General features: G+C 43.8%; 1 protein-coding gene and 1 long non-coding RNA gene across 15 annotated transcripts in view; one reads left to right on the top strand and one right to left on the bottom strand.

Annotated features, from left to right (window-relative positions):
* The window catches only part of LOC120402870, a 78767-nt gene that overhangs the window by 44085 nt on the left and 9734 nt on the right, over positions 1 to 24948 (bottom strand). For both annotated transcript variants that reach the window (XR_005597336.1, XR_005597337.1), the window contains exon 2: positions 18505 to 18592. This is a non-coding gene — a long non-coding RNA (uncharacterized LOC120402870). The remainder of the gene's footprint in view (positions 1 to 18504; positions 18593 to 24948) is intronic.
* FAM71D (family with sequence similarity 71 member D) lies at positions 1211 to 23110 on the top strand. Of its 13 annotated transcripts, none has more exons than XM_039533345.1 (8): positions 1211 to 1330; positions 4038 to 4092; positions 4492 to 4618; positions 6423 to 6625; positions 11908 to 12178; positions 16987 to 17261; positions 19481 to 19527; positions 22912 to 23110. In XM_039533345.1, the coding sequence occupies exons 2-8, from the start codon at positions 4079 to 4081 to the stop codon at positions 22956 to 22958; spliced, it is 984 nt and encodes a 327-aa protein (XP_039389279.1). In that variant the 5' UTR covers positions 1211 to 1330; positions 4038 to 4078; the 3' UTR covers positions 22959 to 23110. The 13 variants fall into 13 exon arrangements, with proteins under 13 accessions (XP_039389279.1, XP_039389282.1, XP_039389288.1 ...); XM_039533348.1 differs by having other exon boundaries at positions 1237 to 1330; positions 4464 to 4618; XM_039533354.1 differs by having other exon boundaries at positions 1240 to 1330; positions 4038 to 4134.

The following is a 24948-nucleotide window of genomic DNA, read 5'->3' as shown; positions in this document are numbered from 1 at the left end:
ATTTATACCTGTGTAAATGAGAGCAGAGCTGGTCCCTGAAGAGAGATTGAAAGACAGCCCCCTACCCAAACTGGCACATCTGATCTAGCTCCAGAGTTGAGAGAGTAATGCTTCATAAAGGTATGAAGTGAACTGCATATCACAGCTTTACAAATTTTAATACATACAAGGAGATGAAATAACTATCACAAAACAGAATGGGCTTTCAATTCTTCTGGATAGTTGGAGTACTATTGGAGGCTTTAAAGTCCATTCACACTGATCCTGGCCCATCTAAGACCTCATCTACATTAAATTTACACCACTAAAATTGCCCATCATTGCTACCACTGGTTCTACGGGTGGTACCAAAAGTGTAGTGTAGACAAGGTATCATCATCTACCAGTGTTTTAAGCACTGTGTGTGTAGCCTGCACTAAGCAGCATTACACAATATAGTGTTTAAAACGGACATGCCCACATGTAGTCAATTGCCCCTGAAACCAAAACTTCTCCTTTACTTAAGGAGTTAATACTATTTAAAATATTATTTATCAAGGCTGGGATTTTTCTAAAGAGCCTAAAAGAGTTAATCAATAAGAGTGCCTATCACTAAGTCTCCTTTAAAAAATCTCAATCTAATATTTTTCTAAAAGATTGGAGATACCTGCTTCATGTATAGAATTAAACAGCCAGACTCACTGGTATGCTCTAGCTGCTTCATGTTACTCTGATGACCCAAAACAGCCATAAACCTATCTTAATTGACAATTTAAATGGATTTAGAGCTACCTTGTGTGGCTAAAACAACCCAAAAACTTTTGATGGCCTGGGCTAAATGGGAAGGATCACTTTTGAGGGCAAAGGAAAATGTCCATGATCTTAAACCACTTAATTCCAAATATTAATGTGTACTTGTACTGTCTTTTGAAGGATGATTATGAAAATAATGGATCATTCAGAAATACATTTAACAGTTTCCTTCTCCTTAGGGCTACAGGGTCTCCTACTTTTCTCCACAGTTACCTTGGAGCAGGCCTCTTGGCCTGGATGTTTCCCTTAGAAGAAAATTTCTGACTTCTCTTATGGGAGACATGAGAAATCTGTGCAAAACTCCTACTTGTCCTGCCCGAAAGGTGGAAGAGGATGCCAGAAAAATGGTAAATAAGTCCCCACATCCTTGTTGACTCCAGCATTCTACTGAGGTATTATTACCTCACCACTCAGGAGGCACTGATGGAGTGGAGTTGAAATCTTTGCCACACTGGCAGCTACTTACTGCTGACCCAAACTATAACCACCCTGAAGGAACACAGGAATGTCATCTGCTGAAGTGGAGATTGAAATCATGGTAGACTATCAAAGCTTGGCAAGACCCCTACTATTTGGGAACCTTCTCTTACTCTGAAATGCATTACGCCAAATTTTCAGTCAGTGGAACAACCCTGATTTACATCAGCTGAGGATCAGTTCTGCTCTGTGCAGAAAGGCCCTCTTTACAGCTATGCTACATTGGTATCATTGATATTCTCTTAATACCGACTTCTTATTGCACGGTTACAGCCATTTGGATTGTCCACTGGCAGCCTAGTGATATGAGCTGCTGTTACATTACTCTGAACTGCCACCAATCCAGTAAGGTGGTAGCCTAGGCAAAATGGACACATGAAAGAAAAAGTTCATGAAAGAAAAAGTTCATCTTCTTCTGTACATTCCATGTTTGTGGATGAGCTCCTTGCGCAGGCAGTTTCATGGTAAGGGCTGGTGGGAGCCCGCTGAGAATATAGCACTTAATAGCCATCTGGTGAAAAACTGGTGCATGCCAAGGGGGTAAGCACAGTGGTACTCAATTATAGTAGAGCAAATTGAAGCTGGTGCAGAATTTGGCAGCTTGTTTGTTTGGGTGCATTTCTGGTGCACATGATACCAGTGCTTTTGGGTCTCCACTGGCTAGCTGTTAGCTACTGGTAAAATTTAAGGTGTTGGTTCTGACCTACTTATCAGACAGACCTTCTGTCTGTGTGTGTGCAGTGGCACCTGAGGTCACATAAGAGAAAGTGGGGAGCTGGCAGAGTGTTTTCCATAATGGCCCCTTTGAAACTTGTACCTCACTGGCCAAGTTCAACTGATTTGACTCAATATTTTATAGGGAGCCAGAGTAGAGAGCGAAAGACAGGTTTGATGTGCTCATGGCAGCCTGTGTTGCTGAGGAAATGCACTGTTGTGTTCATACTAGTTAGAGTTTCCTAAGGGCTGATGACTAGGTCAGGCTAGAAAACAATTCTGATTTGCAAAAAATTAGAGGTTTCAAAATGTAGTTTTGGTTCCCCCCCACCCCTGGCAATTAAACAAAAATTAGACCTTTTAAAATTGTTTGTGAAAAAACTAGACAGAGAGAAAGAGAGTGAGACCCCAGAATAGCAATTAGCATGAGGGTTAGGACACTCGCTGGGGCTGACCATGGCCCAGGTGGGTGCCCTTGCCACTGGGCTATACAGTCAGTCTCTCTCAGTGTCTCCTATTGAAACTATTCCACTTTGTATAAATAATGAAATATTAATTGGGTGACAGTGAGAGGTTTTGATTTTGACAAAACAACATTTTTGACAGACAAGTTTTGTCAAAAAAATTTCAACCGGTTCAATGGCTTCATACCCAGGGTGTTGCATCAGTCTAGTTCCCCCAGTGCAAATGCAGTTTACCAGTGTAGTATGGAGTTTGCACTCAGTGTGACTTACCTCAGTCTCACCAGTGCAAGCCCCATTTTATATTAGTGCAGCTCATCACTATGGGTTTGCACTGGGGGAGCTATGCTTCTGCAAAAATCCCTAATATAGAGTAACCTATATACATACAACATGTCTGGACTGGGTAAATTCATATCACCCACACGCTTCCCTGATTTAGTCAAGCAATTTAATTGGTCTCAGTGTCCTCTGAGAGCACACAGACCATACCAGTGGATTATGATGCCAGCAGCCTCTGCCCGACTCTGTCTTCCTATTATGACATGATTTGCTGCCTCACCTGTAGGCATTGACATATCACCACTGTTTAAGGAAATTCAAGAGGGGGAACTTGCTATTCAAAAATCTACTTGAATATGCCAGTCATGGGTTCCTAGTGCAGCAGACTTCTAGAGAGCTCTTCAGAACAAGCTAGAGCATTTGTATCTTGTTCTTTCTTCGGTAGACTCCTCCATGTAAGAAATGGACTCGTTTCAGTAAAACGAGGAATGAATTCCTAGAAGTAGGCGTCTACTTAGGGAATGTACCCAGTATTTAAAAAAGGAGAGACAAGACATCTTGTTTCTCTTCATGGCCTTGCCACTGACTTATGTGGCCTTGGAAAAGTCATTTAACTTATCCCCTGATAAGTAACTTCTGTATTCACAAGCATAAATGGGAATAATGATGTTTACCTACCTAAGATGGTGGGGGAGGGGTGCTGTGTTTATGAAGTTCAATTAATTATTAGCCTCTCCTGAAGCATGACCACTTTATGTTGCTCCATCTTCTGTTTGTGCCTTAAAGTCAGTTTAGCCAGCTGGTAGAGGACACCCTCTTCCCATTCCAAGCACAGGAGGCATGTCCACAGGTTACTAGACATGGTTGGGGTGTTCCTTTGCCCCAAGGATTCCTGACTGCTGGAATATCCCTTTTGAGTTTTAGACAACTGACTCAATTTAGAGCAGTACTAAATTGCATCTCAAGACCAGACCAGCACCTGGGAGCAACATGAACAGGGGGCACTAAGATTGTGCAAGTCATCTTTCCCCTATCCCTCTTGAGCTGTGCTGAGCAGACCCAATGATCTAACCCATTATTTGCAAGATACATTGGTATGCTCACATGAAAGGGTAAAATGTTGTTGTTATCCTCATCACCCTAACAATGGCAAAAAAGTATTTTGATCAATCCTACCATTATATTAAGATTCTTCACTTAATTATAAGCAAGGAGAACAATCTGAAATACGGCATAGCACATGTGATCTAGTTTGTGTTTCAACTGTATTTGTGCAAGTTTCATATATGAACTATCTATATTTATTCATAGAATTATGCTATGTGAGATTTGATGATGAAGAGGAGGAAAGCATGAAGACAACAGAGTAGGTCATGTAAGAGAAACGGAACAACAAAGGCACTGAAGGGTGGGCTTTGACAAGAGGTTACTTTGTAAAAATAGTTCCTTTTTTCTTGCCTATATGCCTGCCTCTGTGTCTGATCAGCTCCCCAAGCTGATCCCCTCTCCATCGCCAAATCCTGTCCAGCTTCTGGAGTGCCTTTGGAAGGTCATACCTTGAAGGGATGTGCACATTTGTGTGGGTTTTTGCTCTCGAATAACCTGATGCAGCCTGTGATAGGAAATTGAACAGACACAGGCTTTTCTATCTTCTGCTATTTCCCCATCAGTTGATTATTTGTGTTTTTCTGGAACCACCCCTCTTAACTTACTAATTTTTTCCTGTTTTGTGTGTAGACAACATTAGAAGCTACTTCTCTTTTAGGAGCTTCAGTGTGTGTGCAGCCTCCAGAAGCCAGATCTCCATTATGGGAGATCTTCAGAGAGTTCTTAGCAAAGGAGAATATGCCCCCTTCACATCCGCTCCCATGTTTGAGAGCAACTTTGTCCAGGTAAACATCATTTAAATGAAATTGTTTGGCACTGATGGTTTGACATTACTTACATAGAGAATTTCCATTTTTATCCCCCAGTGTGGTTGCTGCCCACTCCTTTGTTCATTCCCACTATTCTCATTCTCTGTCTCATGCCAACATGTGTATATTCCCCTTCTCATACACACTTATCCTACTCTCCCCTCATATACACTGGGCCAGATACCTAGCTATGCTAGTGCTGCACGCAGCTCATCTGGAGGGGAGAGCAAAGGTGGCTTTTTGAGACCTTTTCTCTCTTCCACACCCTTATTCTGTCTGGGAATAACTGGGTGCTGATTCAACCCCTTGTGCAATTTAGAGCAGCCTTAAGGTTGCACCCAATTACAACAGCTCCTAAGTGATCATTCTAGCAAATCTTGGCCTGTATCTCCTCATAAATATCTGTCAGCTCAAGAGCAACATGGCAAAAACAGACCTCCTAATCTCCCCCACCAAAAACCTTCCCCACTCCCTCCTTTCTCAATCACTGTGGCAAACACCACCATCCTACCTGTCACTCAGATCCATAACCTGAGTGTCATCTTCGACTCTGCCCTCTTTCTCTAGGTCCTTGCATCCAGGCTGTCTAAATCTTGCCAATTCTTTCTCCATAAGACCCCTAAGATACAGCCTTTCCTATCCATCAGCACTGCTGAAACTCCTACCCAGGCTCTCATTATCCCGCATCTCAGTAACTGCAACAACCTTTTCTTTGGCCTTGACAAATGCAATCGTGCTCTGCTCATATTCATTCAGAATGCTGTTGCAAAGACCATTTTCCTAGCCCATCATTTTAAGCAAGTCACACATCTCTTTGCATCCCTCCACTTCCTTCCCTTTCCCACATCAAACATAAGCTGCTTGTCTTCACAATCTATCCCCACCCTATCTTGCATCACTTATTTGCTATCAAGATGTTGACTTCTGCCCCCAATCAGCCCTTGATACCAGCCTCTATCACCCTCTGGTTAAATTTTCAAACAAACATCTTAGTATTTTCTCCCGTGTTGCCCACTCATCTTTGCAAGGTGCTCCCCATAAACATCGAAAAACCTACTTCATTATCCTCCATCAAAACTCTCCTTCAAACTCTCCTTTGTTGTAATGCGTACAAAAAAACTGACAACCGTCAGGTTGTTGACGTGCTGAAACCATTGCCTATCATGCTGACCAATATTGTGTCATATATTCCTTGTACTACCCTGCCGGTCCGTCTGTCTCTATTTGTTATCTCTTGTCTTTATACTTAGATTGTAATTCATTGGGACAGGGACCATCTTTTTGTTTTGTTTGTACAGCACCTAGAACATTGAGGTCTCGGTGCATGACTGGAGCGCTTAGGTGCTACAGTAATACAAATCAACAAATAAATAATAATTATTAATAATAATAATGGATCAACAAAGCATTGCAGCACCCTTCCCATGCCCCTTTCACCATGGACCATGAGAAGTGGTAATTCAGAGATGGCTCTTTGCCACCCAAGGATACTAGGCACTCAGATACCACAATGATGGGCACAACATAAGAACTAATAGCTGAATGTATGTCCAGCAAGCTGATTATGCCACCTTTCCAACCCCTTCATTCTGACTCACTTCCTTCTCCTCCCTTTCCCTTTCTTCATACACATGCCCCTTTCATTCTTTTATGTTCCCTTATCTTCTCATCACCCGACTTGTGAGAGTCCGAGGCAAGTGGTACCACAATAGGTCTGTGTAATGTATTATCAATGTAATGGCTCCATGATATACTGTAATGACTTTGTTTTTGTATGCAGGTTAATAGGAGAGGTGAACCAATTTATGTTCATAACCGCCCCAACTGTGTGACTGTAGGCATCTGTGCATCCAGCCCCAGCCTATCACTGCCCAATGTGATGCTGCTAGCACACACAGTGCCTACATCTTCCCAGGAAGCTGTGTCAAAGCCCCGGAAGGCCTCAAAGCAGCCATCTTCCATGGAGCAGCTAGTACTCAGCAGGTAAGTTAACAATAAGAAGGGATGAAGGTCAGTTCACAGAGCACGCTTTCCACAAAGGCTTTTTGTAAGTCTTGGTCATATTTTGGACAAAGGTTTGTAACCAGGTGTCTCTCCACTAGTGTCCATTTAGTAATGTTGTCCTTTGGATGAAACATTAGCTAAAATATGCATCCTTTGGCCAATCTCCAGTGGCCATTCCAAGCCAAAGGCATTAAAGTAAATCTGTAAGTTTATCAAAGAAATTGTCTCTCGTCTTATACACAGATTGCTCTGTGGTTGTACAGTGCCTAACACAATGGCCTCCTGGTCCATGTCTAGGCTCCAAGGTACTGCCAGAATACAAATAATAATAAATAATATTAAAAACAGGACAGCCTGTAAGAAAATTGGTGGACTTGCTGGGAGCAATCAAGGGGAATAGGGCATATCAGAGAAGCTAATGTTGTTTGCATGAATTTTTACCGTAAAGGATGCTGGGGAGACACCTACTCAAAATATACTTTTTTCAGGTAATAAAAATGAAGTGTCAATAGAGGAGGTGTTGGGACAAAATGATAAAGAGCAACAGGTCGCCAGGAATGGATGGAATACATCCAAGAGTTGTGGTAAATTGGAAAGGGTTCAGAGAAGAGCCACAAGAATGATTAAAGGATTAGAAAACATGCCGTACAGTGAAAGACTCTCAGAGCTCAATCTATTTATCTTAATATACAGAAGATTAAGTGGTGATTTGATTGCTGTCTATAAGTATCTACATGGGGAACAAATATTTAATGGTTCTTCAATCAAGCAGAGACAGGTATAACACAATCCAGTGATTGGAAGCTGAAGCTAGACAAATTGATACTGGAAATAAGGCATAAATTTTTATCAGTGGTAGTATTTAACCATTGGAACAATTTACCAACGGTCATATGGATTCTCCATCACTGGCAATTTTTAAATCAAGACTGGATGTTTTTCTAAAAGAAATGCTCTAGGAATTATTTTTTGAGAAGTTCTATGGCCTGTGTTATATAGGAGGTAAGACTAGATGATCACAATGGTAGTTTCTGACTGTGGAATCTATAAGAATTAAGTGGTTGAGCTGATAAAATATACAATCTCTCATTAAAATCAGTAACCATACCAAAAGACCAGAGAGTAACAAAAGTTGTTGCTATTTGTTCAATAAAGGCCCTATGGGTGGTAATTAAGGGATGCTGTAACTTAGTACTAGGAAAACTGGTTGAAACAATAATGAAAAATAGAATTATTAAACACATGATCATGCTTCTCTAAACTGTTCAAATTTTTGAGCATGTCAGAAAAATAGTGGATAAAGGAAAACTGGTTGATAGAATTTAAAAAGCCTCTACCAAATTTTCTCACAAGAAGCTAAATAGTTATGGAGCAGGAGGTGAATTATTATCTTGCTTTTGAAACAGGCTGAAATGCAAAAAACAAAGTAGGAATAAATTAGTGAATTTTCAACATCACCAAAAGCTAATATTGGGGTGCTCTAAGTTTTCATACGCGGACTAGTGTTGTTTAATATATTTATTGATTATCTGTAAAAGAGTGAACACTAAAGTGGCAAAATTTGCAGCTGACACAAAATAATTTGGGTTAGTTAAAACCAGAGAAGACTGTAAGAAACTCCAGAGGAACCTAATGGAAGGAGCTAAATGGGCAATCTGATGACAGATGAAATTCATTGTTGGAAGGAATAATTTAAACTACTCTCACAAATTGCTAGATTATATATTAATTGTTAACCACCTAGAAAAATGATCTGGACATCATTGTGAGCAGCGCAATAAAATCTCTGTTCAATGTGAAGTAGCAATCAAGAAGTCAAACAAAATGTTAGGACATATAAAGGATGGGGTAGGATATAATAGTGAATACACAGACTACTGATTGATCATAGGAACATAGGAATTGTCATACCTGGAAATTAAAGTCTTAAGGGCACTTTTCAGAAAGAATAGGGGTTAATTGTAGTGTCCTAGTCAATATACTGTGCCCTTTCTAAAAAATCAGGCTTTAATGTCATAGGTGCTGTGAGCTATTGCAGAGCACCTCTCCCACAAAGGGCATAGTGGCCTCTGAAAAGAGAGTCTCCGGGTACACTCACCATGCTTTTCCCAACTAGGGTGACCAGATGTCCCGATTTTCTAGAGACAGTCCCGATTTTGGGGTCTTTTTCTTATATAGGCTCCTATTACCCCCCACCCCCAGTCCCGATTTTTCACATTTACTGTCTGGTCACCCTATTCCCAACCAGAGGTGAAAGTAAGCCGGTACAGTCCGGTACGGCGAACCGGCAAGAGCCAGTACTCTGTGCTGGACCGCATCAACTTCCACGGCGGGGACTGAAAGGGCTCTGGGCTGCCTGCGGCTGCGGGCCCTGGTGGCCGGGCTGGGGCTCTGGTGGCCAGGCTGGGGCCGGGATTTAAAGGGCTCAGAGCTCCTCGTGGCTGCAGGCAGCCCAGAGCCCTTTGAATCCTGGCCGCAGCTCCGGCGGCCAGGCCAGGGCTGGGCTGGGCTGGGATTTAAAGGGCTCAAAGCTCCCCACCGCTGCGGGCAACCCAGAGCTCTTTGAATCCCGGCCACGGCTCTGGCGGCCGGGCTGGGGCCAGGATTTAAAGGGCTCTGGGCTTCCCTCAGTGGCAGGAGCTCTGGGCCCTTTAAATCCCTGCCCCAGCCCCGCAAAGCTCAGGGTTCCCCCTGGCGGCCAGAGCCCTGGGCTCTTTAATTTGCCCCTGAGCCCCGGGGGGCTCCCAGCCACCTCTGCAGCTGGGAGCCCCTGGTTGATTTAAAGGCTCTGGATCTCCCAGCCACAGCTGGTTCCCCAGGGCCTTTAAATCTTGAGAGGCCACGCCTCTTCTGGATGAGGCCACGCCCCCCTCAGGACTCCGGCAGTACCAGTAAGTCCTGTAAGTTACTTTCACCCCTGTTCCCAACAGACTTCTCCCCTGTAGCCGGGATGTGCCCCCAGAGAAGACAGACACAATGCCTTCTTTGAGAAAAGTCTGCGTGCATTTCCCTTCAGACTACTCCCCCTGCAGCCCATTTTCTGAATCACGCACTGGATATAGTGCCTTCTGTAAGCAGAGACTCTGGCCTGGTCTACACTACGTGTTTAAATCGGTTTTAGGAGAGTTAAACCGATTTAACGCCACACCCGTCCACACTGAGAGGCCCTTTATATTGATATAAAGGGCTCTTTAAACCGGTTTCTGTACTCCTCCCCAATGAGAGGAGTAGCGCTAATATCAGTATTACCATATCGGATTAGGGTTAGTGTGGCTGCAAATCAATGGTAATGGCCTCTGGGCGGTATCCCACAGTGCACCACTGACCGCTCTGGACAGCAATCAGAACTCGGATGCAGTGGCCAGGTAGACAGGAAAAGCCCCACGAACTTTTGAATATCATTTCCTGTTTGCCCAGCATGGAGCTCCGATCAGCACGGGTGGCGATGCAGTCCGAAATCAAAATCCAAAAAGAGCTCCAGCATGGACCGTACGGATGTGATCGCTGTATGGGCAGGCAAATCTGTTCTATCAGAGCTCCGTTATAGAAGACGAAATTCCAAAGCATTTTTAAAAAATCTCCAGACAGAGGCCACAGCAGGGACTCAACACACTGCTGCGTGACAAACGTAACGGAAAGCCAAAGAATCAAATGGACGCTCATGGAGGGAGGGAGGGGGGACTGAGGACTCAAGCTATCCCACAGTTCCTGCAGTCTCCGAAAAGCATTTGCATTCTTGGCTGAGCTCCCAATGCCTGTAGTGTCAAACACATCAATTTCCCCCCCTCACCCACCTCCAGAAGTAAAAGGGAAAAAAATCCTCTCTATGTCACCCTATGTTTAGTGAATGCTGCTGATAGACGCGATGCTGCAGCAGTCAACGGCAACATCCTCGCCCCCCCTCATGGGTGGCTGATGGTACAATATGGCTGATATCCATCGTCATAATCAGCCTTGTGGCAGATGGTGCAGTACAAAAGGACTGGTATCCGTCCTCATCATCAGCCCGTGAGTGCTCCTGGCTGGCCTCCGGTGAGGTCGGCTGGGAGCGCCTGGGTAAAAAACTCCTGATCATTCCCAGTAGATGGTACAGAACGGCTGGTAACCATCTTCATCATAGCAACAGGGGGCTGAGCTCCATCAGCCCCTGCCTTTCATGTGTAAAGAAAAGATTCTGTTCTGCCTGGACTATCATAGCAGCGGGATGCTGGGCTCCTCTCCCCCACACTGCTTAATATCCTGTCTAGACTATCATAGCAGCTGGAAGCTGCCTTCCCCTCATTTTATCTCACTAACAAGTCACTGTTTCTTATTCCTGCATTCTTTATTACTTCATCACATAAATGGGGGACACTGCAACGGTAGCCCAGGAAGGCTGGGGGAGGAGGGAATCAACAGGTGGGGTTGTTGCAGGGGCACCCCCTGTGAATGGCATACAGCTCATCATTTCTGCGGGATCTGACACGGAGCGGCTGTGCTCTCTGGTTCTCTGATACACTGGTTCTCTAGTACACTTGCCCCATATTCTAGGCAGGACTGATTCTATTTTTAGATACCATAAAGGAGGGATTGACTTGGGGAGTCATGCCCATTTTTGTCTTTTGCGCCCCCGGCCGATCTCAGCCAGGGGCACCTATGACAGCAGCAGATGGTACAGCACAAAAGGACTGGTAACCGTCATCTCATTGCCAATTTACAATGGCATGGTAGATGGTACAGAACGGCTGATAACCATCTCTGCTATCATGCAAAAGCAAATGAATGCTGCTGTGTAGTGCTGCTGAATCGCCTCTGTCAGCGGCATCTAGTACACATACGGTGACAGTGACAAGAGGCAAAACAGGCTCCATGGTTGCCATGATATGGCGTCTGCCAGGGCAATCCAGGGAAAAAGGACACGAAATGATTGTCTGCGGTTGCTTTCCTGAAGGAAGGAATGACTGACGACATTTACCCAGAACCACCCGCGACAATGATTTTTGCCCCATCAGGCACTGGGATCTCAACCCAGAATTCCAAGAGGCGGGGGAGACTGCGGGAACTATGGGATAGCTACGGAATAGCTACCAACAGTGCAACACTCCAGAAATCAATGCTAGCCTCGGACCGTGGACGCACACCACCGATTTAATGTGCTTAGTGTGGCTGCGTGCACTCGATTTTATACAATCTGTTTTACTAAACCGGTTTATGTAAAATTGGAATAATCCCGTAGTGTAGACGTACCCTCTAGCTGGTCTCACACCTGAGTTTTCTTGTAGGTTCTTCCCCTTGAAGTTTGTGGAGATCACCGTTCACAATGCTGAGAAGCGTCGCCTCAAGCTGAAGCTGGCAAATGGCCGCTCCTTCTACCTGGAGCTCTGTGCCCCACCAGGCAAGCAGTGCCTCCTCTTCCGTCAATGGTTGCGGCTCATTTCTCTCTTGAAACTTCCCCAAGACCAGTACAACAATACGCAAGTCAATGTAGTGTATGAGAATTTTAATGGGCAGCAAGCTGAGAGAATGGAAGGCACAAGGAACCAGTCAGACAGCGTGAGTCTTTGGCAGTGGTTTGTAAAAAAATTCACATGCTTGTTCCACCATTCCTTATTATTGCACAAGTCAAAGCTTGTGCAATAGACAAGAATTCAAAGGAGTTATGATTCTGTTTATAAGGAGCTTATATAAAAATAACTGGCCTGTCATAAGCTCCGTACAGAATCTGAGGGTGGTGGCAGCCAGGTGGCACCCAGTAGTGCAGCCCTGCTTGGTTATTTGGATGTCAAGAAGTGGGGTACCTGACACCATTCTCCTGGATTTCATTTTCCTGATATTTTGGGGAATGGGTTGCTGTGGCCTTTAGTGATGCTTCCCTTCTGAATTTCTCCTCTGATGTGGGGGCAAAGGGCAGAGCAGAAGAGGCATAACATAGCTGAGTTCTTCACATGACAGGTGGTAGCTGATGGGTGAGGTGCATTAGACAGTTGACATGTTGGGAGGGGGCTGGGTGTTCCAGCTCTTGGTTGATGTATTAGTGGAGAGCTAGAAAGGTCAGAGGTCTCCACTTGCTACAACTGAGAGACAGAGAGGGAGCAGGTGTGGGAGGGACAGAGGGCTCTTGGTAGAGGAGCTGAAGACAATATATTCATACGCTGGGCTTTCATCAGCAAAATTGGTGGAAACACTGCTCTTGGTCCACACTTAGCAAGGAGACCAGGATAGCTGCTGATCCTGAACAGACTTTTTAAAGGTGTTACCCAAAGCTCCATGCAAGCAACAGAGACTTTCGGCATAGGCACCTCCACATCTCTCTTTTTTGCCCCACCCATGCAAGCCCCTACTTCAGCCTGGCAGAAGGAGGGCCATGAGAAGATGAGAGACACATGCACACAAGTGACTGGCTTTTGTCCAGCCTGTTCCACAACCTCCCTTGGAAGACTATGCCAAAGCTTAACTACAATTAGAAAGTTTTCCTAATATCTACCTAAATCTCCCTTGCTACAGATTAAGCCCATTAATTCTTATCCTACCTTTAGTGGATATGGAGAAAAATTTATCACAGTCCTCTTTATAATAGCCTTTAACATATTTGAAGACTGTTATCAGGTCTTCCCTCTTAGTCTCCTTTTCTCAGGACTACACATGCCCAGTTTGTTTAACCTTTCCTCAGAGGTCAGGTTTTCTCCTTTCTAGTATCCTTAAGGAAATGCAGTAAGGCTTTTTTTGCACTAATCTATTTCCCTGACATTCTCACTAGTCCCTTTAGGGAAAAAATCTTTAATTCCAAGCCAACTCAATTTTTCATAAATAAACTTTCTTTCCATAGAATATTGCCCACAATGACATAGAACATGATCAACGGTTTCTTTAGTTTTGCACACATTACACAGCCCATCTTTATGTCTTTTTAATAAGTTTAACTTTTCATTTAAGGCATAATGACCTGCTAACATTCTAAAAATGGCTACTTCACTTTTTCTGTCATGTCAAAGGAATGTAATATTATCTTTGATTTTTGGTCATACATCATAGAACTTCATCCTTTTGTTTCTTTGGGCTATAGTTCTTGCCCTTCCTTTGCAGGCTCCTTCGTGACCACACTTCTAAACTCTTGTGTACTTAAGAATATCTTAATATCCACCTCCTCATTTTTTAGGGTATGTTTTGCTGCTTTGTCAGCCAACTAATTTCCAGGTATTCCGATATGCACTGGAATCCATGCTACTGTTACACAGATATCTATTTGAGTTATTTCTATAGATAGGAATGTTATTTCACTTCTTGTGTCATTTCTGCTTTCCAAATTCCCTGTTCTGATTGTCATTATGTCTGACAAGAAATCATATACAATTACAGCTTCAGCTGGTCAGAAATCTCTTATCCAGGTTAGTGCCAACATTATCCCCACTAGTTCAGCCATCAGAAATTCCAGAGCCTTTTTAGTTTCTGGATTCTAATACTAGGAGCACAAAAGGCTGTTCCTACTCTACCTTTGCTGTCATCTTTAGATCTATCTCTATAGACTTGGCAAAGCTGGCCCCATTTTTCATTCATTCATTCATAAACGTCATTGGTCATAATGTGTGTTTTTTGTCCTTCATTTGTTGTTGTTTTTTTCATACAATTCCAAATCCACATATGGAGGAGTAAGTGATCAGTTATAAGCTGATTTTCCCTGACTAAAAATGTTTTGTTCTCTCAATTTCTCTTTTTTACATATCTCCTTTACCCATTTTTGACCCTGATATTATGAGGAAGTCTGTGGCAATCCATATCATTTTGTCTACTAAACTCCCAGCAATCCCCATAAATCTGTTATGTACTACCATTTTCATGATTCCCTCTTACCTTTGCCCAAAAAGTTAGCTCTAATAGTTTTATCTCTACTTTTATAAGTGCTTCTCCAGTCAGACCCCTTTTGCTACAAACTTCCTCTCTTTATACTAACCAGCCTGCTCCTGCTGCCCATCTGGGCTTCATGATCCATTAAGCTTGGCTCTCCCTCCAGGTGCAGCCATATAACTTAACTGGCCTCTCAGGCCCACATTAACCCATTCAGGATCTATGTGGGGTGCACACATTATCACAGTGTCTTACGCTTTTTGATTGTATCTACACATGCCTGTGCTATTCTTTTGTAGTCCTTAGCAATTTGTCCATGTTCCCTCTTTTTATAGAAATCCTTTTGGATTTCTAGGTCATTAAAGAGCTCCTGATGGAGCCATATTGGCCTCTTACTATTCTTCCTATACTTTCTTTGCATTGGGATAGTTTGCAATTGCAGTTGTGACTTTTATATCATCTCCTTGAGAAGTAACCAGACCCCTTAAACCTTAGCCATCAGAGAAATACCTGCTATCTGCTCCCAGATCAGAGCAAAGACAGAGGAAAACCCAGGGTAATGATTGTTGGATATAGATGGGATGAAGTAAGGAAAAAAAATTTGCAATGTAGGTCATTAAACAGTGCTCAAAGGTTAATTTTGGTCAGCACTGACTTCCATTATCCCATGGAGAATGAACTCCTCACTCATGCCCAGAAGAGGTTTCAGGGGTGTCAAATGTACGACCCATGGGCCGGATCTGGTCTGTGGATTTCCCATGAATCTTCAGGCTTGTCTTCATCACCCCAAAGTCAGTCCACACTTTGGGGGTGTGATTTATACAGTGTTCCAGGGTGCTGCGCTCTAATTCACCATGTAGACTCTGCTAGTGTGCATTAATGCAGTCCTCTTTCAAACAGGACTACATTAATGTGCACTAAGGAACATTTAGGGCACACCAGAAGGGTCCACACAGGGGAGTTAGAGCAACTGGTGCTTTCTACAATTCACACCCCCATAGTCCAGACTCTGGCGCAGCAATCCAGCAAGCCTCATGCACAAGTGTAGAACCACTTGGTTGCATTTAAGAGGGGCTGGAGACGTATGAGTCTGGTGGTTGCTGGTACTTGTCCGGGTGAGGGAAAATGGCACTGAGGAGCACTTACTCACCAGCTGGAGAGTAGATATGCCAATCTGACAAGTCAAAGAAAAGGAAACTTCCAGGTGAAACTAAAAGCAATTATCAACATGAGTTATCTTTATCTATTTCTATTTTAATAACTTTTTCGGAGTGTGACCCTACCAAGTGGCAGGGTATTGGACCAGGCCTGCCATATTGGTCAATAGTCAGTGGCAAAGGGTGGGGAAGTATCAGAGGGGTAGCTGTGTTAGTCTGTATCCACAAAAACAATGAGGATTCCAGTGGCACCTTAAAGACTAACAGATTTATTTGGGCGTAAGCTTTCGTGGGTAAAAAACCCACTTCTTCAGATGCATGGCGTGAAAATTACAGATGCAGGCATAAATATACTGATACATGAAGAGAAGAGAGTTACCTTACAAGTGGAGAACCAGTGTTGACAGGGCCAATTCAATCAGGGTGGATGCGGTCCACTCCCAATAATTGATGAAGAAGTGTCAATACCAAGAGAGGGAAAATTGCTTTTGTAGTGAGCCAGCCACTCCCAGTCCCTATTCAAGCCCAAATTAATGGTGTTAAATTTGCAAACGAATTGTAGCTCTGCAGTTTCTCTTTGAAGTCTGTTTCTGAAGATCTTTTATTGAAGTATGGCTACTTTTAAAACTGTTATAGAATATCCAGAGAGACTGAAGTGTTCTCCTACTGGCTTTTGTATGTTATCACTCCTGATGTCTGATTTATGTCATTTATTCTTTTACGTAGAAACTGTCCAGTTTGGCCAATGTACATGGCAGAGGGGCATTGCTGGCACATGATGGCATATATCACATTAGTAGATGTGTAGGTGAATGAGCCCCTGATGGTGTGGCTCATGTGGTTGGGTCCTCTGATGGTGCTGCTAGAGTAGATATGGGGACAGAGTAGCCAACAGGGTTTGTTACAGGGATTGGTTCCTGGGTTAGTGTTTCTGTGGTGTGGTGTGTAGTTGCTGGTGAGTATTTGCTTCAGGTTGGGGGGCTATCTGAAAGCGAGGACTGGCTTGCCTCCCACGGTTTGTGAGAGTGAGGAATCGTTTTCCAGGATAGGTTGTAGATGGTTGATGATGTGCTGGAGAGGTTTTAGCTGGGGGCTGTGCCTGATGGCCAGGGTGGGGAAGCTTTCACTGCCATGGTCCCTGATGTATTGGTCTCATGGGTAAGTAGTCCCATTTCTCGGGACTGGCAGTCTGACACTCATAACCAACACTAAATTCAATATAACTAAAGAGTTGATAAATATGATATTATTTTCTGACCTCCACTCAAAGGCCCAGTGGTGCTGATCAGCTCCACCCTGAGCCTTTACTTTGTGCCCATTCCTATTGTCTTATTTGTTGGGTGTCTGCCTTATTCCCTACAGAGAGACACCCAGCTAGAGACTCTGAATTCTATTGATATCTCAGAATCAGAGAAGGAGGAAGTTGCTAAGCGAGCATCCTCCAAGCGAGTCACCATCTCTGGCATAGTGGGTCCTACTGAAGAGTGTGGCAGCAGCAAGAGAGGACTGGCAGTTGCCTCACGCAGCTCCATAATAAAAGAGACCAAAAGAGATCCCAGCGTGCAGTCAGAGAAACAACAAAGAAAAGATCACCTGAAGGTAAAGAAGAGCAAGAGCACAGAGAGGAAGAAATCCAGGTATGTGTGGCTGGGGATATATTGATGCTAAGACAGAGGGTCTCCACAGCTGAACTTTAGAGAATGAGAAGTGGCATGTTCCTGTCATTAGGGAGGTTATTCTTTCAGCAACACTTTAGAATTACTGTGATATTTCTGCTGCTGTATTAGGTTGAGCTGCTTAGGAATATAGAGAGGGATTTGCAAAAGCATCTAGACTTGGGCTCCTCAGTCATACAGGCACTTTTGGAAATCCCATCCATAAATCCATAATTAGGACCTAAATGAAACTGACCTGATTGTCAAAGATGTTGAGCACCCATTGCTTACCCTGACTGCAGAAAAAGCTGCAAATGCTCAGAATATCAGAAAATCAGGCCACTTCGATTTAGGTGCCTAACTTTAGAGACCCATGTTTGAAATTTTTTACCATACTATTTGCCATACTAGATCAAGCCAGGGATACAGTTGGTCCAGTATCTTGTGTCCTGAACTACATACTGGCCTATGGAGTTCAGTATCCTGCCTCCTTCTGTGCTGGAGCAGACTACTAGTCTAACTAATTTCCTGCCTCTAGCAGTGCCCACTGACTTATGGTTCAGAGCAAGACAACCCCCCACACACCCATACTGCACCTAATTGTGCCATATGGCAAGAAGTTGATTGGGGAAATTCCATCCTCTTCCCATCCCCTGCCTTTACCCTGCAGGTGTTTTACATCCAGAAGTGTGAAATCTGATTACCTTTATCTTTACCTAAGTGTTGACAGTTACAAGTGTTGGGAGAGGTTTACAAAGGCACACAAACAATTAGCTACCCCGCTCCCACTGACATTACATTCATGCCCTTGAAATTTCCCCCCATTATTAACTATACAATTATCCAAACACAGATACAATGCACATAAAGAATAGAGGAGATCTGGGTGCTGTAGCAGACTATTTTTAGAGAATAAAGCACTATCTAATTATACATGGAAAGCCATGAGCATGCACCATATCTTCAGAACATTCAGAAACCTATCACCTGGGGCAGGAGTGGAGGGCTTTGTGCACATCACTCTATCTGAATGTATATGTTCAAATGAGCATGCTGCAAACCTCACATTTAGTCTGGTTCTCTGAAATGAGTTGGGTCTTTGTCCAATTTCTAGAAGCGAGGTGTTCAGATCATAAAACAACCCCCATGATTAGCTCCCAAGAGTGTAGTTTCAGTGCAGAGACCAAGGATTTATAAAGTTAGGGAGATTAACTTTCCCTCTTACCCCAAGAGATGATCCCTCTAGGTCAGGAATTAGATGAAATGTCACAGCAGTGAGGGAGAAGACTGCATTGCCACTGTTCATGCTGCACCTGTGGATGAACAGACTTCAGTTTCTGAGGATGTCAGTCTGGCACTTTTCACTAACACTAAATTCAGACACACAAACACACACTTTAATAATCAAATATTTTAATAATATTATTGCAATGGATAGTTTTTAATTTTATATACAATGGTTTGCAGCTCATTAGCACATTTATGTAACATATTCATTAGTTAGGCAGGGGTACGGTCCCACTGGCATTTCTGCCAATTGGGTTTAGCCAGTCCTTCTTCTTTAGCATGTGATTAGAAGCAAAAAAGTAGCTTTGTAAATGTGGCATTGTGGGGTCTGGTGTCAATAATATGAGGGATTGTACCTTCCCAGTACACAAGGGAATCATACAAGATGCACCATCCTAGGTAGGTGTAGCCCACTTCCTCTCTCTGCTTGACCAGCTCTGTGATCTGGTGTAGGAGCCCCATCTCCTCCATACCCTCTTTGGGGCTATTGCACCCCTGGGGATATAGGAAAGGAGCAGATTATTTGCACTCCTGAATGCATGGAGGCAAGTGGAAGAGAAGTGAAAACTTACTGTGACATTCACGTAGGCACCCATGCAAGGGCCAAGGATAATCTGGTCCTATATATGGAGTGAGAAGGAGATTTTTATGTAGTTGCTTTTCAGGCCATAACCACACATTAACAGGATTAAATAGTTCAGATGCATGTTACATAAGTGCAGTTCATAGCATCTAAATTTCCTGAAAATTCTATTACACCTACATTTCAAGGGCAGCACTGTTACACAGAGTTAGCAGGGCACCTTCCAACTGCTGGCAGAGAGAGTTTAAAATAACAGAACATATTATGTAATCCTCTTGTGACTATTTGTGACAGAACCGAGCAAGATTTTATCTTAACTTTCTGTTTCCAGGGAAAATGTAGCAGAGTATAAAACAGAAAACAATTTGCAGGCTTCAGGTATGAATTAAATGTTTTAATATTTATTCCCCTCTCCATCCCCACCAACTGTGTTCCTACACTATTTCCTACAATGAGTGTGCACAAGAAAGGCTGAACCTTGAGTAGTGGGGAGTCCCTACAGCCAGGATTTCTACACCATGGCCTATGGTGATTTCTGCTGGGAGAAGCTAGGACTGGAGCACCTAAGAGTTCCCCATAGTCAGGATGCTTAGACCATGCCATACAGTGTCTCGTGCAGAGTGAAGTTGGGTATCTAGTCACTGGGAACTTCCTGACACCCTGTACTTCTACATCCTTCCCAGCAATGCCTCCTTCTGGAAGAATCTGGCACCTGGACAATAAGCTGTCTCATAGCATTTACTCCTGTAAAACTCCCTGTGTTAATATTTTCTCCTATATTTTTAGTGGATAAGTGGTGCAGTCTTTGCCTGCCAAATGGTAGCAAGACACTAAGAGCAAATTTAATACATTCTTGAACTCCCCCAACCCATGGCTGAATTTGCGGTGTGCGCATCCTGCATACACCTCTACCTCAATATAACGCTGTCCTGGGGAGCCAAAAAATCGTACTGTGTTATAGGTGAAACCGCATTATATCGAACTTGCTTTGATCCACCAGAGTGCGCAGCCCCGGAGCACTGCTTTACCGCGTTATATCTGAATTCCTCTTATATCGGGTTGCGTTATATCGGGGTAGAGGTGTACTAGTAAAGCAGAGATTTGAACCAGAGTTTTTGTGATCCTCCCCCATGAACTTTCTCCTTCAGCCAAGCCACAGAAACTGGAATGAGTGGAAGTCACTCTTTGAATATTTTATGCTGTTACTCTGTCCACCTCTTTCTACCTGGATTTTTGGTTATGGGCCACTCCTTTTCCTACTTGCTGTGTGGTGATCTTGCAAGGGCTCACCTGGCATGGATGGCTCTCGGGATCCTATTGTGTTTTATTATGCACCCACATTTAATTTTTTTTAAATTATAATAATCTGAAAACATTGCCTGCCTGTACAAATCTGTTTTTCCTTCACCCACTTAATGTGTTAGTTCCTGTCCATTCATCTAGCTGGCTAAGAGTCATGTACAGTAAGGTTATGTACAGTATGTGAATCTTTGTGACTGTCTCATCTATGATTCTCTTTCCTCCATCTCTCACAATAGCCATTCAAGCCCACTTGGGGCAAGGACTATGGACAGATGTGAAACAGCACATATTCAGCACACTATCTCAATCCTTCCACCATATATACATATAGAATATTTACATTTCTCCAGCATTAACATTTATGTGAAAAGTATTAAATTAAAAGGGGTCTGGGATTACCCTTTCTTAGAAATTGTTTAATTTCAGTGCAATTCCCCACATTTTAGAAGATTTGAAGACAATCACGCATAAATTGTGCAGAAAATGTTAACTTTGACATAAATTGTGCAGCAAATAGAATTCAATCCTGGAATATTGGGTCTACAGTAAACTATATTCTGATAAGATACCATATCTAAGGCTAAGATTTTCTCATGGATATTTTTAGTAAAAGTCACAGACAGGTCAGGGCAATAAAGAAAAATTCATGGAAGCCCGTGACCTGTCTCTGACTTACTAAAAATATCCATGATAAAATGGGAAGGGACTGGGCAGCTGAACCCATGGAGCCTCAGAGCTCCAGGGTCCCCCTTCCCTCCCCAGCAGAGGGGAGCTGCAGGAATCCCCCTGTCCCCCATGGTGGCTGGGGGCTGCAGGGGTCCACCTGCCCCCTGCAGTGGAGAGGAGCTGTGAGGTTCCCCCTGCCGCCACTACGGTGGGGAGCTGCAGGGCTCCCCCGCCTCACCATGGCGATGGGAAGCTGCGGGGTCCCCCTGCCCTGCGGCAGTGGCCGGGGAGCTGTGGTGGTCCCCCTGCCCCCTGGCGACTATGGGGAGCTACTAGGGTCCCTCTGCCCCACAGCGGTGGCTGGGTAACTGCGGGGGTCCTCCCTGCCAACACAGCTGGCGGGGTGCTGCGGGGATCCCTCTGTCCCCGGCAGCATCCAGGAGCTGCAGGGCACCCACCCTGCCCATGGCAGCTTGGGGGCCCACTGCCTTAAGCAGCGGGGGTACCTCACAGCTCCCTGCCGCTATTGGAGGCAGCGGGACACTGCAGCTCCCAGCCACCAGGGCAGAAGTCACGGATTCCGTGACCTCCAGGACAAATCGTAGCCTTAACCATACCTAACAAACATGTACCAAAGCCACCAGAACCAAAATACCTTTGCATCTCTCTCTCTCTCACACACACACACACACACACACACACACACAAACCCATTAAAGCCTTAAGAAAAACAGTATCAATGTTGCACACACAAAAGCATTAATGTTGCAAAAAGCCATGAAAAACCAAAGCAGATTTTATTTTGAAACAACGGGTTCCCAGGTCCACCTGCCTCTTCACTACCAGATTTTCTGAGCATCTCTCCTCAACAGTCATGTCTCCATTTCCTGATATATAAAACCAATCATTTATATGTATTTTGTGTAGTGTTTTTTGCATAAACTTTTTATAAACTATAAAGAATGATTGACTTTATCTCCCCTGGTTCTTCCCTTTCTCTTCTTTCACATCATTGTTTTTCCTCCTGTGACTAATTGCTTCTTTTCCTCAGTAATTTACAGTTTTTCAGCTTTCTCTCTAATTAACATTTCCTTTTCCCCTTTCCCTCTCTAAGTCTTTTATCCTTCCATATTCTTTCTCTTCCCTTCCATCTTTTTTGAATTCCCCTTCATGTTTCCTCCTCCAAATGTTTTTTTCCTTCTCTGTGTTGCCCCCTCTGCCATTTTCCCTTCTTCTTTTCTTCCTTCCTTGCTCTGCTCTCATTTCATTTGTTCTGTGATTCTTCCATCTCTCCTTCCTAAGGCCACTCTCAGGCAGAGGAAGTGTCTCCTCATCCTGAGCCAGCTGTGGCCAGCAAACTGTGCACATTTCTCAATTATTGGTCAGTTTTTAGCAGGAACAGAAATGATCTTCAAACCCTGCCTAACAACTGAAAAATGTGACAGCACCCTGCAGGTGGTGTCAACTGGTGTCAGGTATGCACAGACTTTTTACATCTCTCAGCTGTTCCACGGAGAATGAACCTCACTTACTTCTGGTGTGAAGTTAACAGCTGAGAAGTGGCTTGTGGGAGAAATTGAAGGGTAATAGGTGTAGGGACACGCTACTATGGAACACAAAGCAGTGTGTTCCAGAACACAATGCTGTGACCTCTTAAGAGGCGGTGATGAAAAGAGAAATGTCATAGCCCTGAATTGTGTGTGTGTATCTTTGTGTGTTCTCTCTTTCTCTCTCTCTTTGGATTCCCTGCTTTCCTGGCTTTATTTTCCTCGTGCTCATGCTGTTTCTTTACAGGAAATCAAAAGAGTGGCAGTAAATCCGGAGTAATCTGTTGCAAGTAGTCAAAGGGTCTTATCAACAAGAAAGAATTGAAAAAAACAAAGCAAAGCAGTCTGAAGATGAGATACAATTGGAGCAGGAAAGAAACCCTAGAAACATCAAAACTGTCTCCTACGTTTTAATATTATGAAATTAAACATTGTTGAAACACTAACACTATCTCTTTATTTTTCTAATTCAATATGAACAACAAAAGAGATATTAGTTTTGGTCCCTGACGGTGGGCTCTAGATTCCCAGTGAGATATATGAGACCATTTTTTCTCATGATATATGAAATGGCCATTTTAAATACTTATGCCAAAATATATGTCACATTTCTATGTGATGAAATGTGCTTCTTGTCAGAAAGAAAAGAATCAAGAAGCAGTTTCTTGGATTACACCCCAAGTGTCTTTAGCCAACAGACCCAAAATGCTCTCTCTAGCTTTTTCCAGGGTCATACCGTGCTCCGTGGCTACTCTTAGGCTTTCTTGTTTTTTTTCCTTTGCCTCTCTCTGTTCTTGTCTGTGTCCTCAATTTCTGCGTGTTCTCTCTCTCTCACACACACATACACCTACCCAAAACACTATTTAGACCAAAAGTGCCAGGACTCTCTCACACACACTTTTTGTGTTAGGTAAGGCTTATGTTTACAGCTGTGTTATTTGAAGGGTGAGTTCACACCTACCAACCTCAAAGGGATTTTAACCCAACCTATAACAAGTTTTCATCCAGCTCATAACAGTACCAATATTCCATTGTTAGCAGGATGGCAGAGAGCTGTAGTAGTGAAGGGATCCCTCCAGCAACACGGTGCTCATTCTCTCTAGGTCAGGGCTTTAATTCAATATTGACTCAAGGAGAAGAGTGCCATTGACTGAAACACAAACACCATTTCTTACAGCACCTAATGGTTACCAGGATATGTCCCATTAATGTAATAAACAGGCCAGGCACCACTAAGCATATGCTATCTAACAGACTTATACAGATTGCCCAAAGATGGGGTACAAATGGCCAATATCAAAGGGCCAAGAACAGAGCCCCAGGGAAGCCCCAAGGACAGTGGGAGAAGGACCCACCTACAAAGATGCTAACTGAGTGGTCAGAGATAAAAGAAAGACAAGGAGAGAACAATCTCAAAAACCCAGTGAAAATGAGATGATGATGATGATGATGATGGACATTGTCAGAAACAGCAGAAAGGTTGAGGAGGTGGCAGGTGGAATAGAGACCTTGTGATATGGTGAGAAGGAAGTAAGTAGAAACCTTAGTGAAAGCAATGTCAGCAGATGAGAGGGCTGAAGCCAGATTGGAAGGGATCAAAGATGAAGTTGGAGGAGAAAGTGCATCTGTTGCAGATTGCATTATTCAGTGAGTTTAGAGATAAAGAGTTTAGAGATAAAGGTGAAGAGGCTAATGGGGCAGACAGATGGGAATTAATCTCACACCAAACAATACTGACATTCCCAGCACCTCCACTGTGATTCTGGGTGTCCCAGTATACACATTCTGTCATGTGTCATGAGACCATTCCCAAATTCCACAAGTCTAGAAAATGACAATTCTGCTACACTCTCAACAGATGCAGGAGGATAGTACTGTTTAGAGGACTTGGGTCCTGTTTCTCCTCCATCATGAGGGCCTCTACAGATGAAACTGTGTCCTGGGATTAACCTTCACTATAACCATTTTAAAGGAATCATACATTCTACAGACCTTTACCCTCTGATCCCACTGAGGGTTACTGTAACGGGTTGGACTCACCCCTGCGGCGCCTCCTACTGATGACTCTGGGGAATTAGCTCTTTCCAGCCCAGGAGCACCCTCTGCAGGCCGGTGATCCCCCTGTCTGCTCCTGGCCCCCGTGTCCCTCCCAGGACCCCAATGCCCCTTTAACTGGGTTTCCCCCTCCCAGGGGAACCCCCACCCCACTATCCCCACTTCGCCTCTGTGTTGGCTACTGCCCAGTCTCTATCTAGCCCCCGTTCGCTGGGGCAGACTGCAGTAT

Source organism: Mauremys reevesii, linkage group 4 (assembly GCF_016161935.1).
Source record: "Mauremys reevesii isolate NIE-2019 linkage group 4, ASM1616193v1, whole genome shotgun sequence".
NCBI classification, from domain to species: domain Eukaryota; kingdom Metazoa; phylum Chordata; order Testudines; family Geoemydidae; genus Mauremys; species Mauremys reevesii.
The sequence above is the reverse complement of the archived record's forward strand: the minus strand, read 5'-3'. Positions and strand labels throughout refer to the sequence as shown.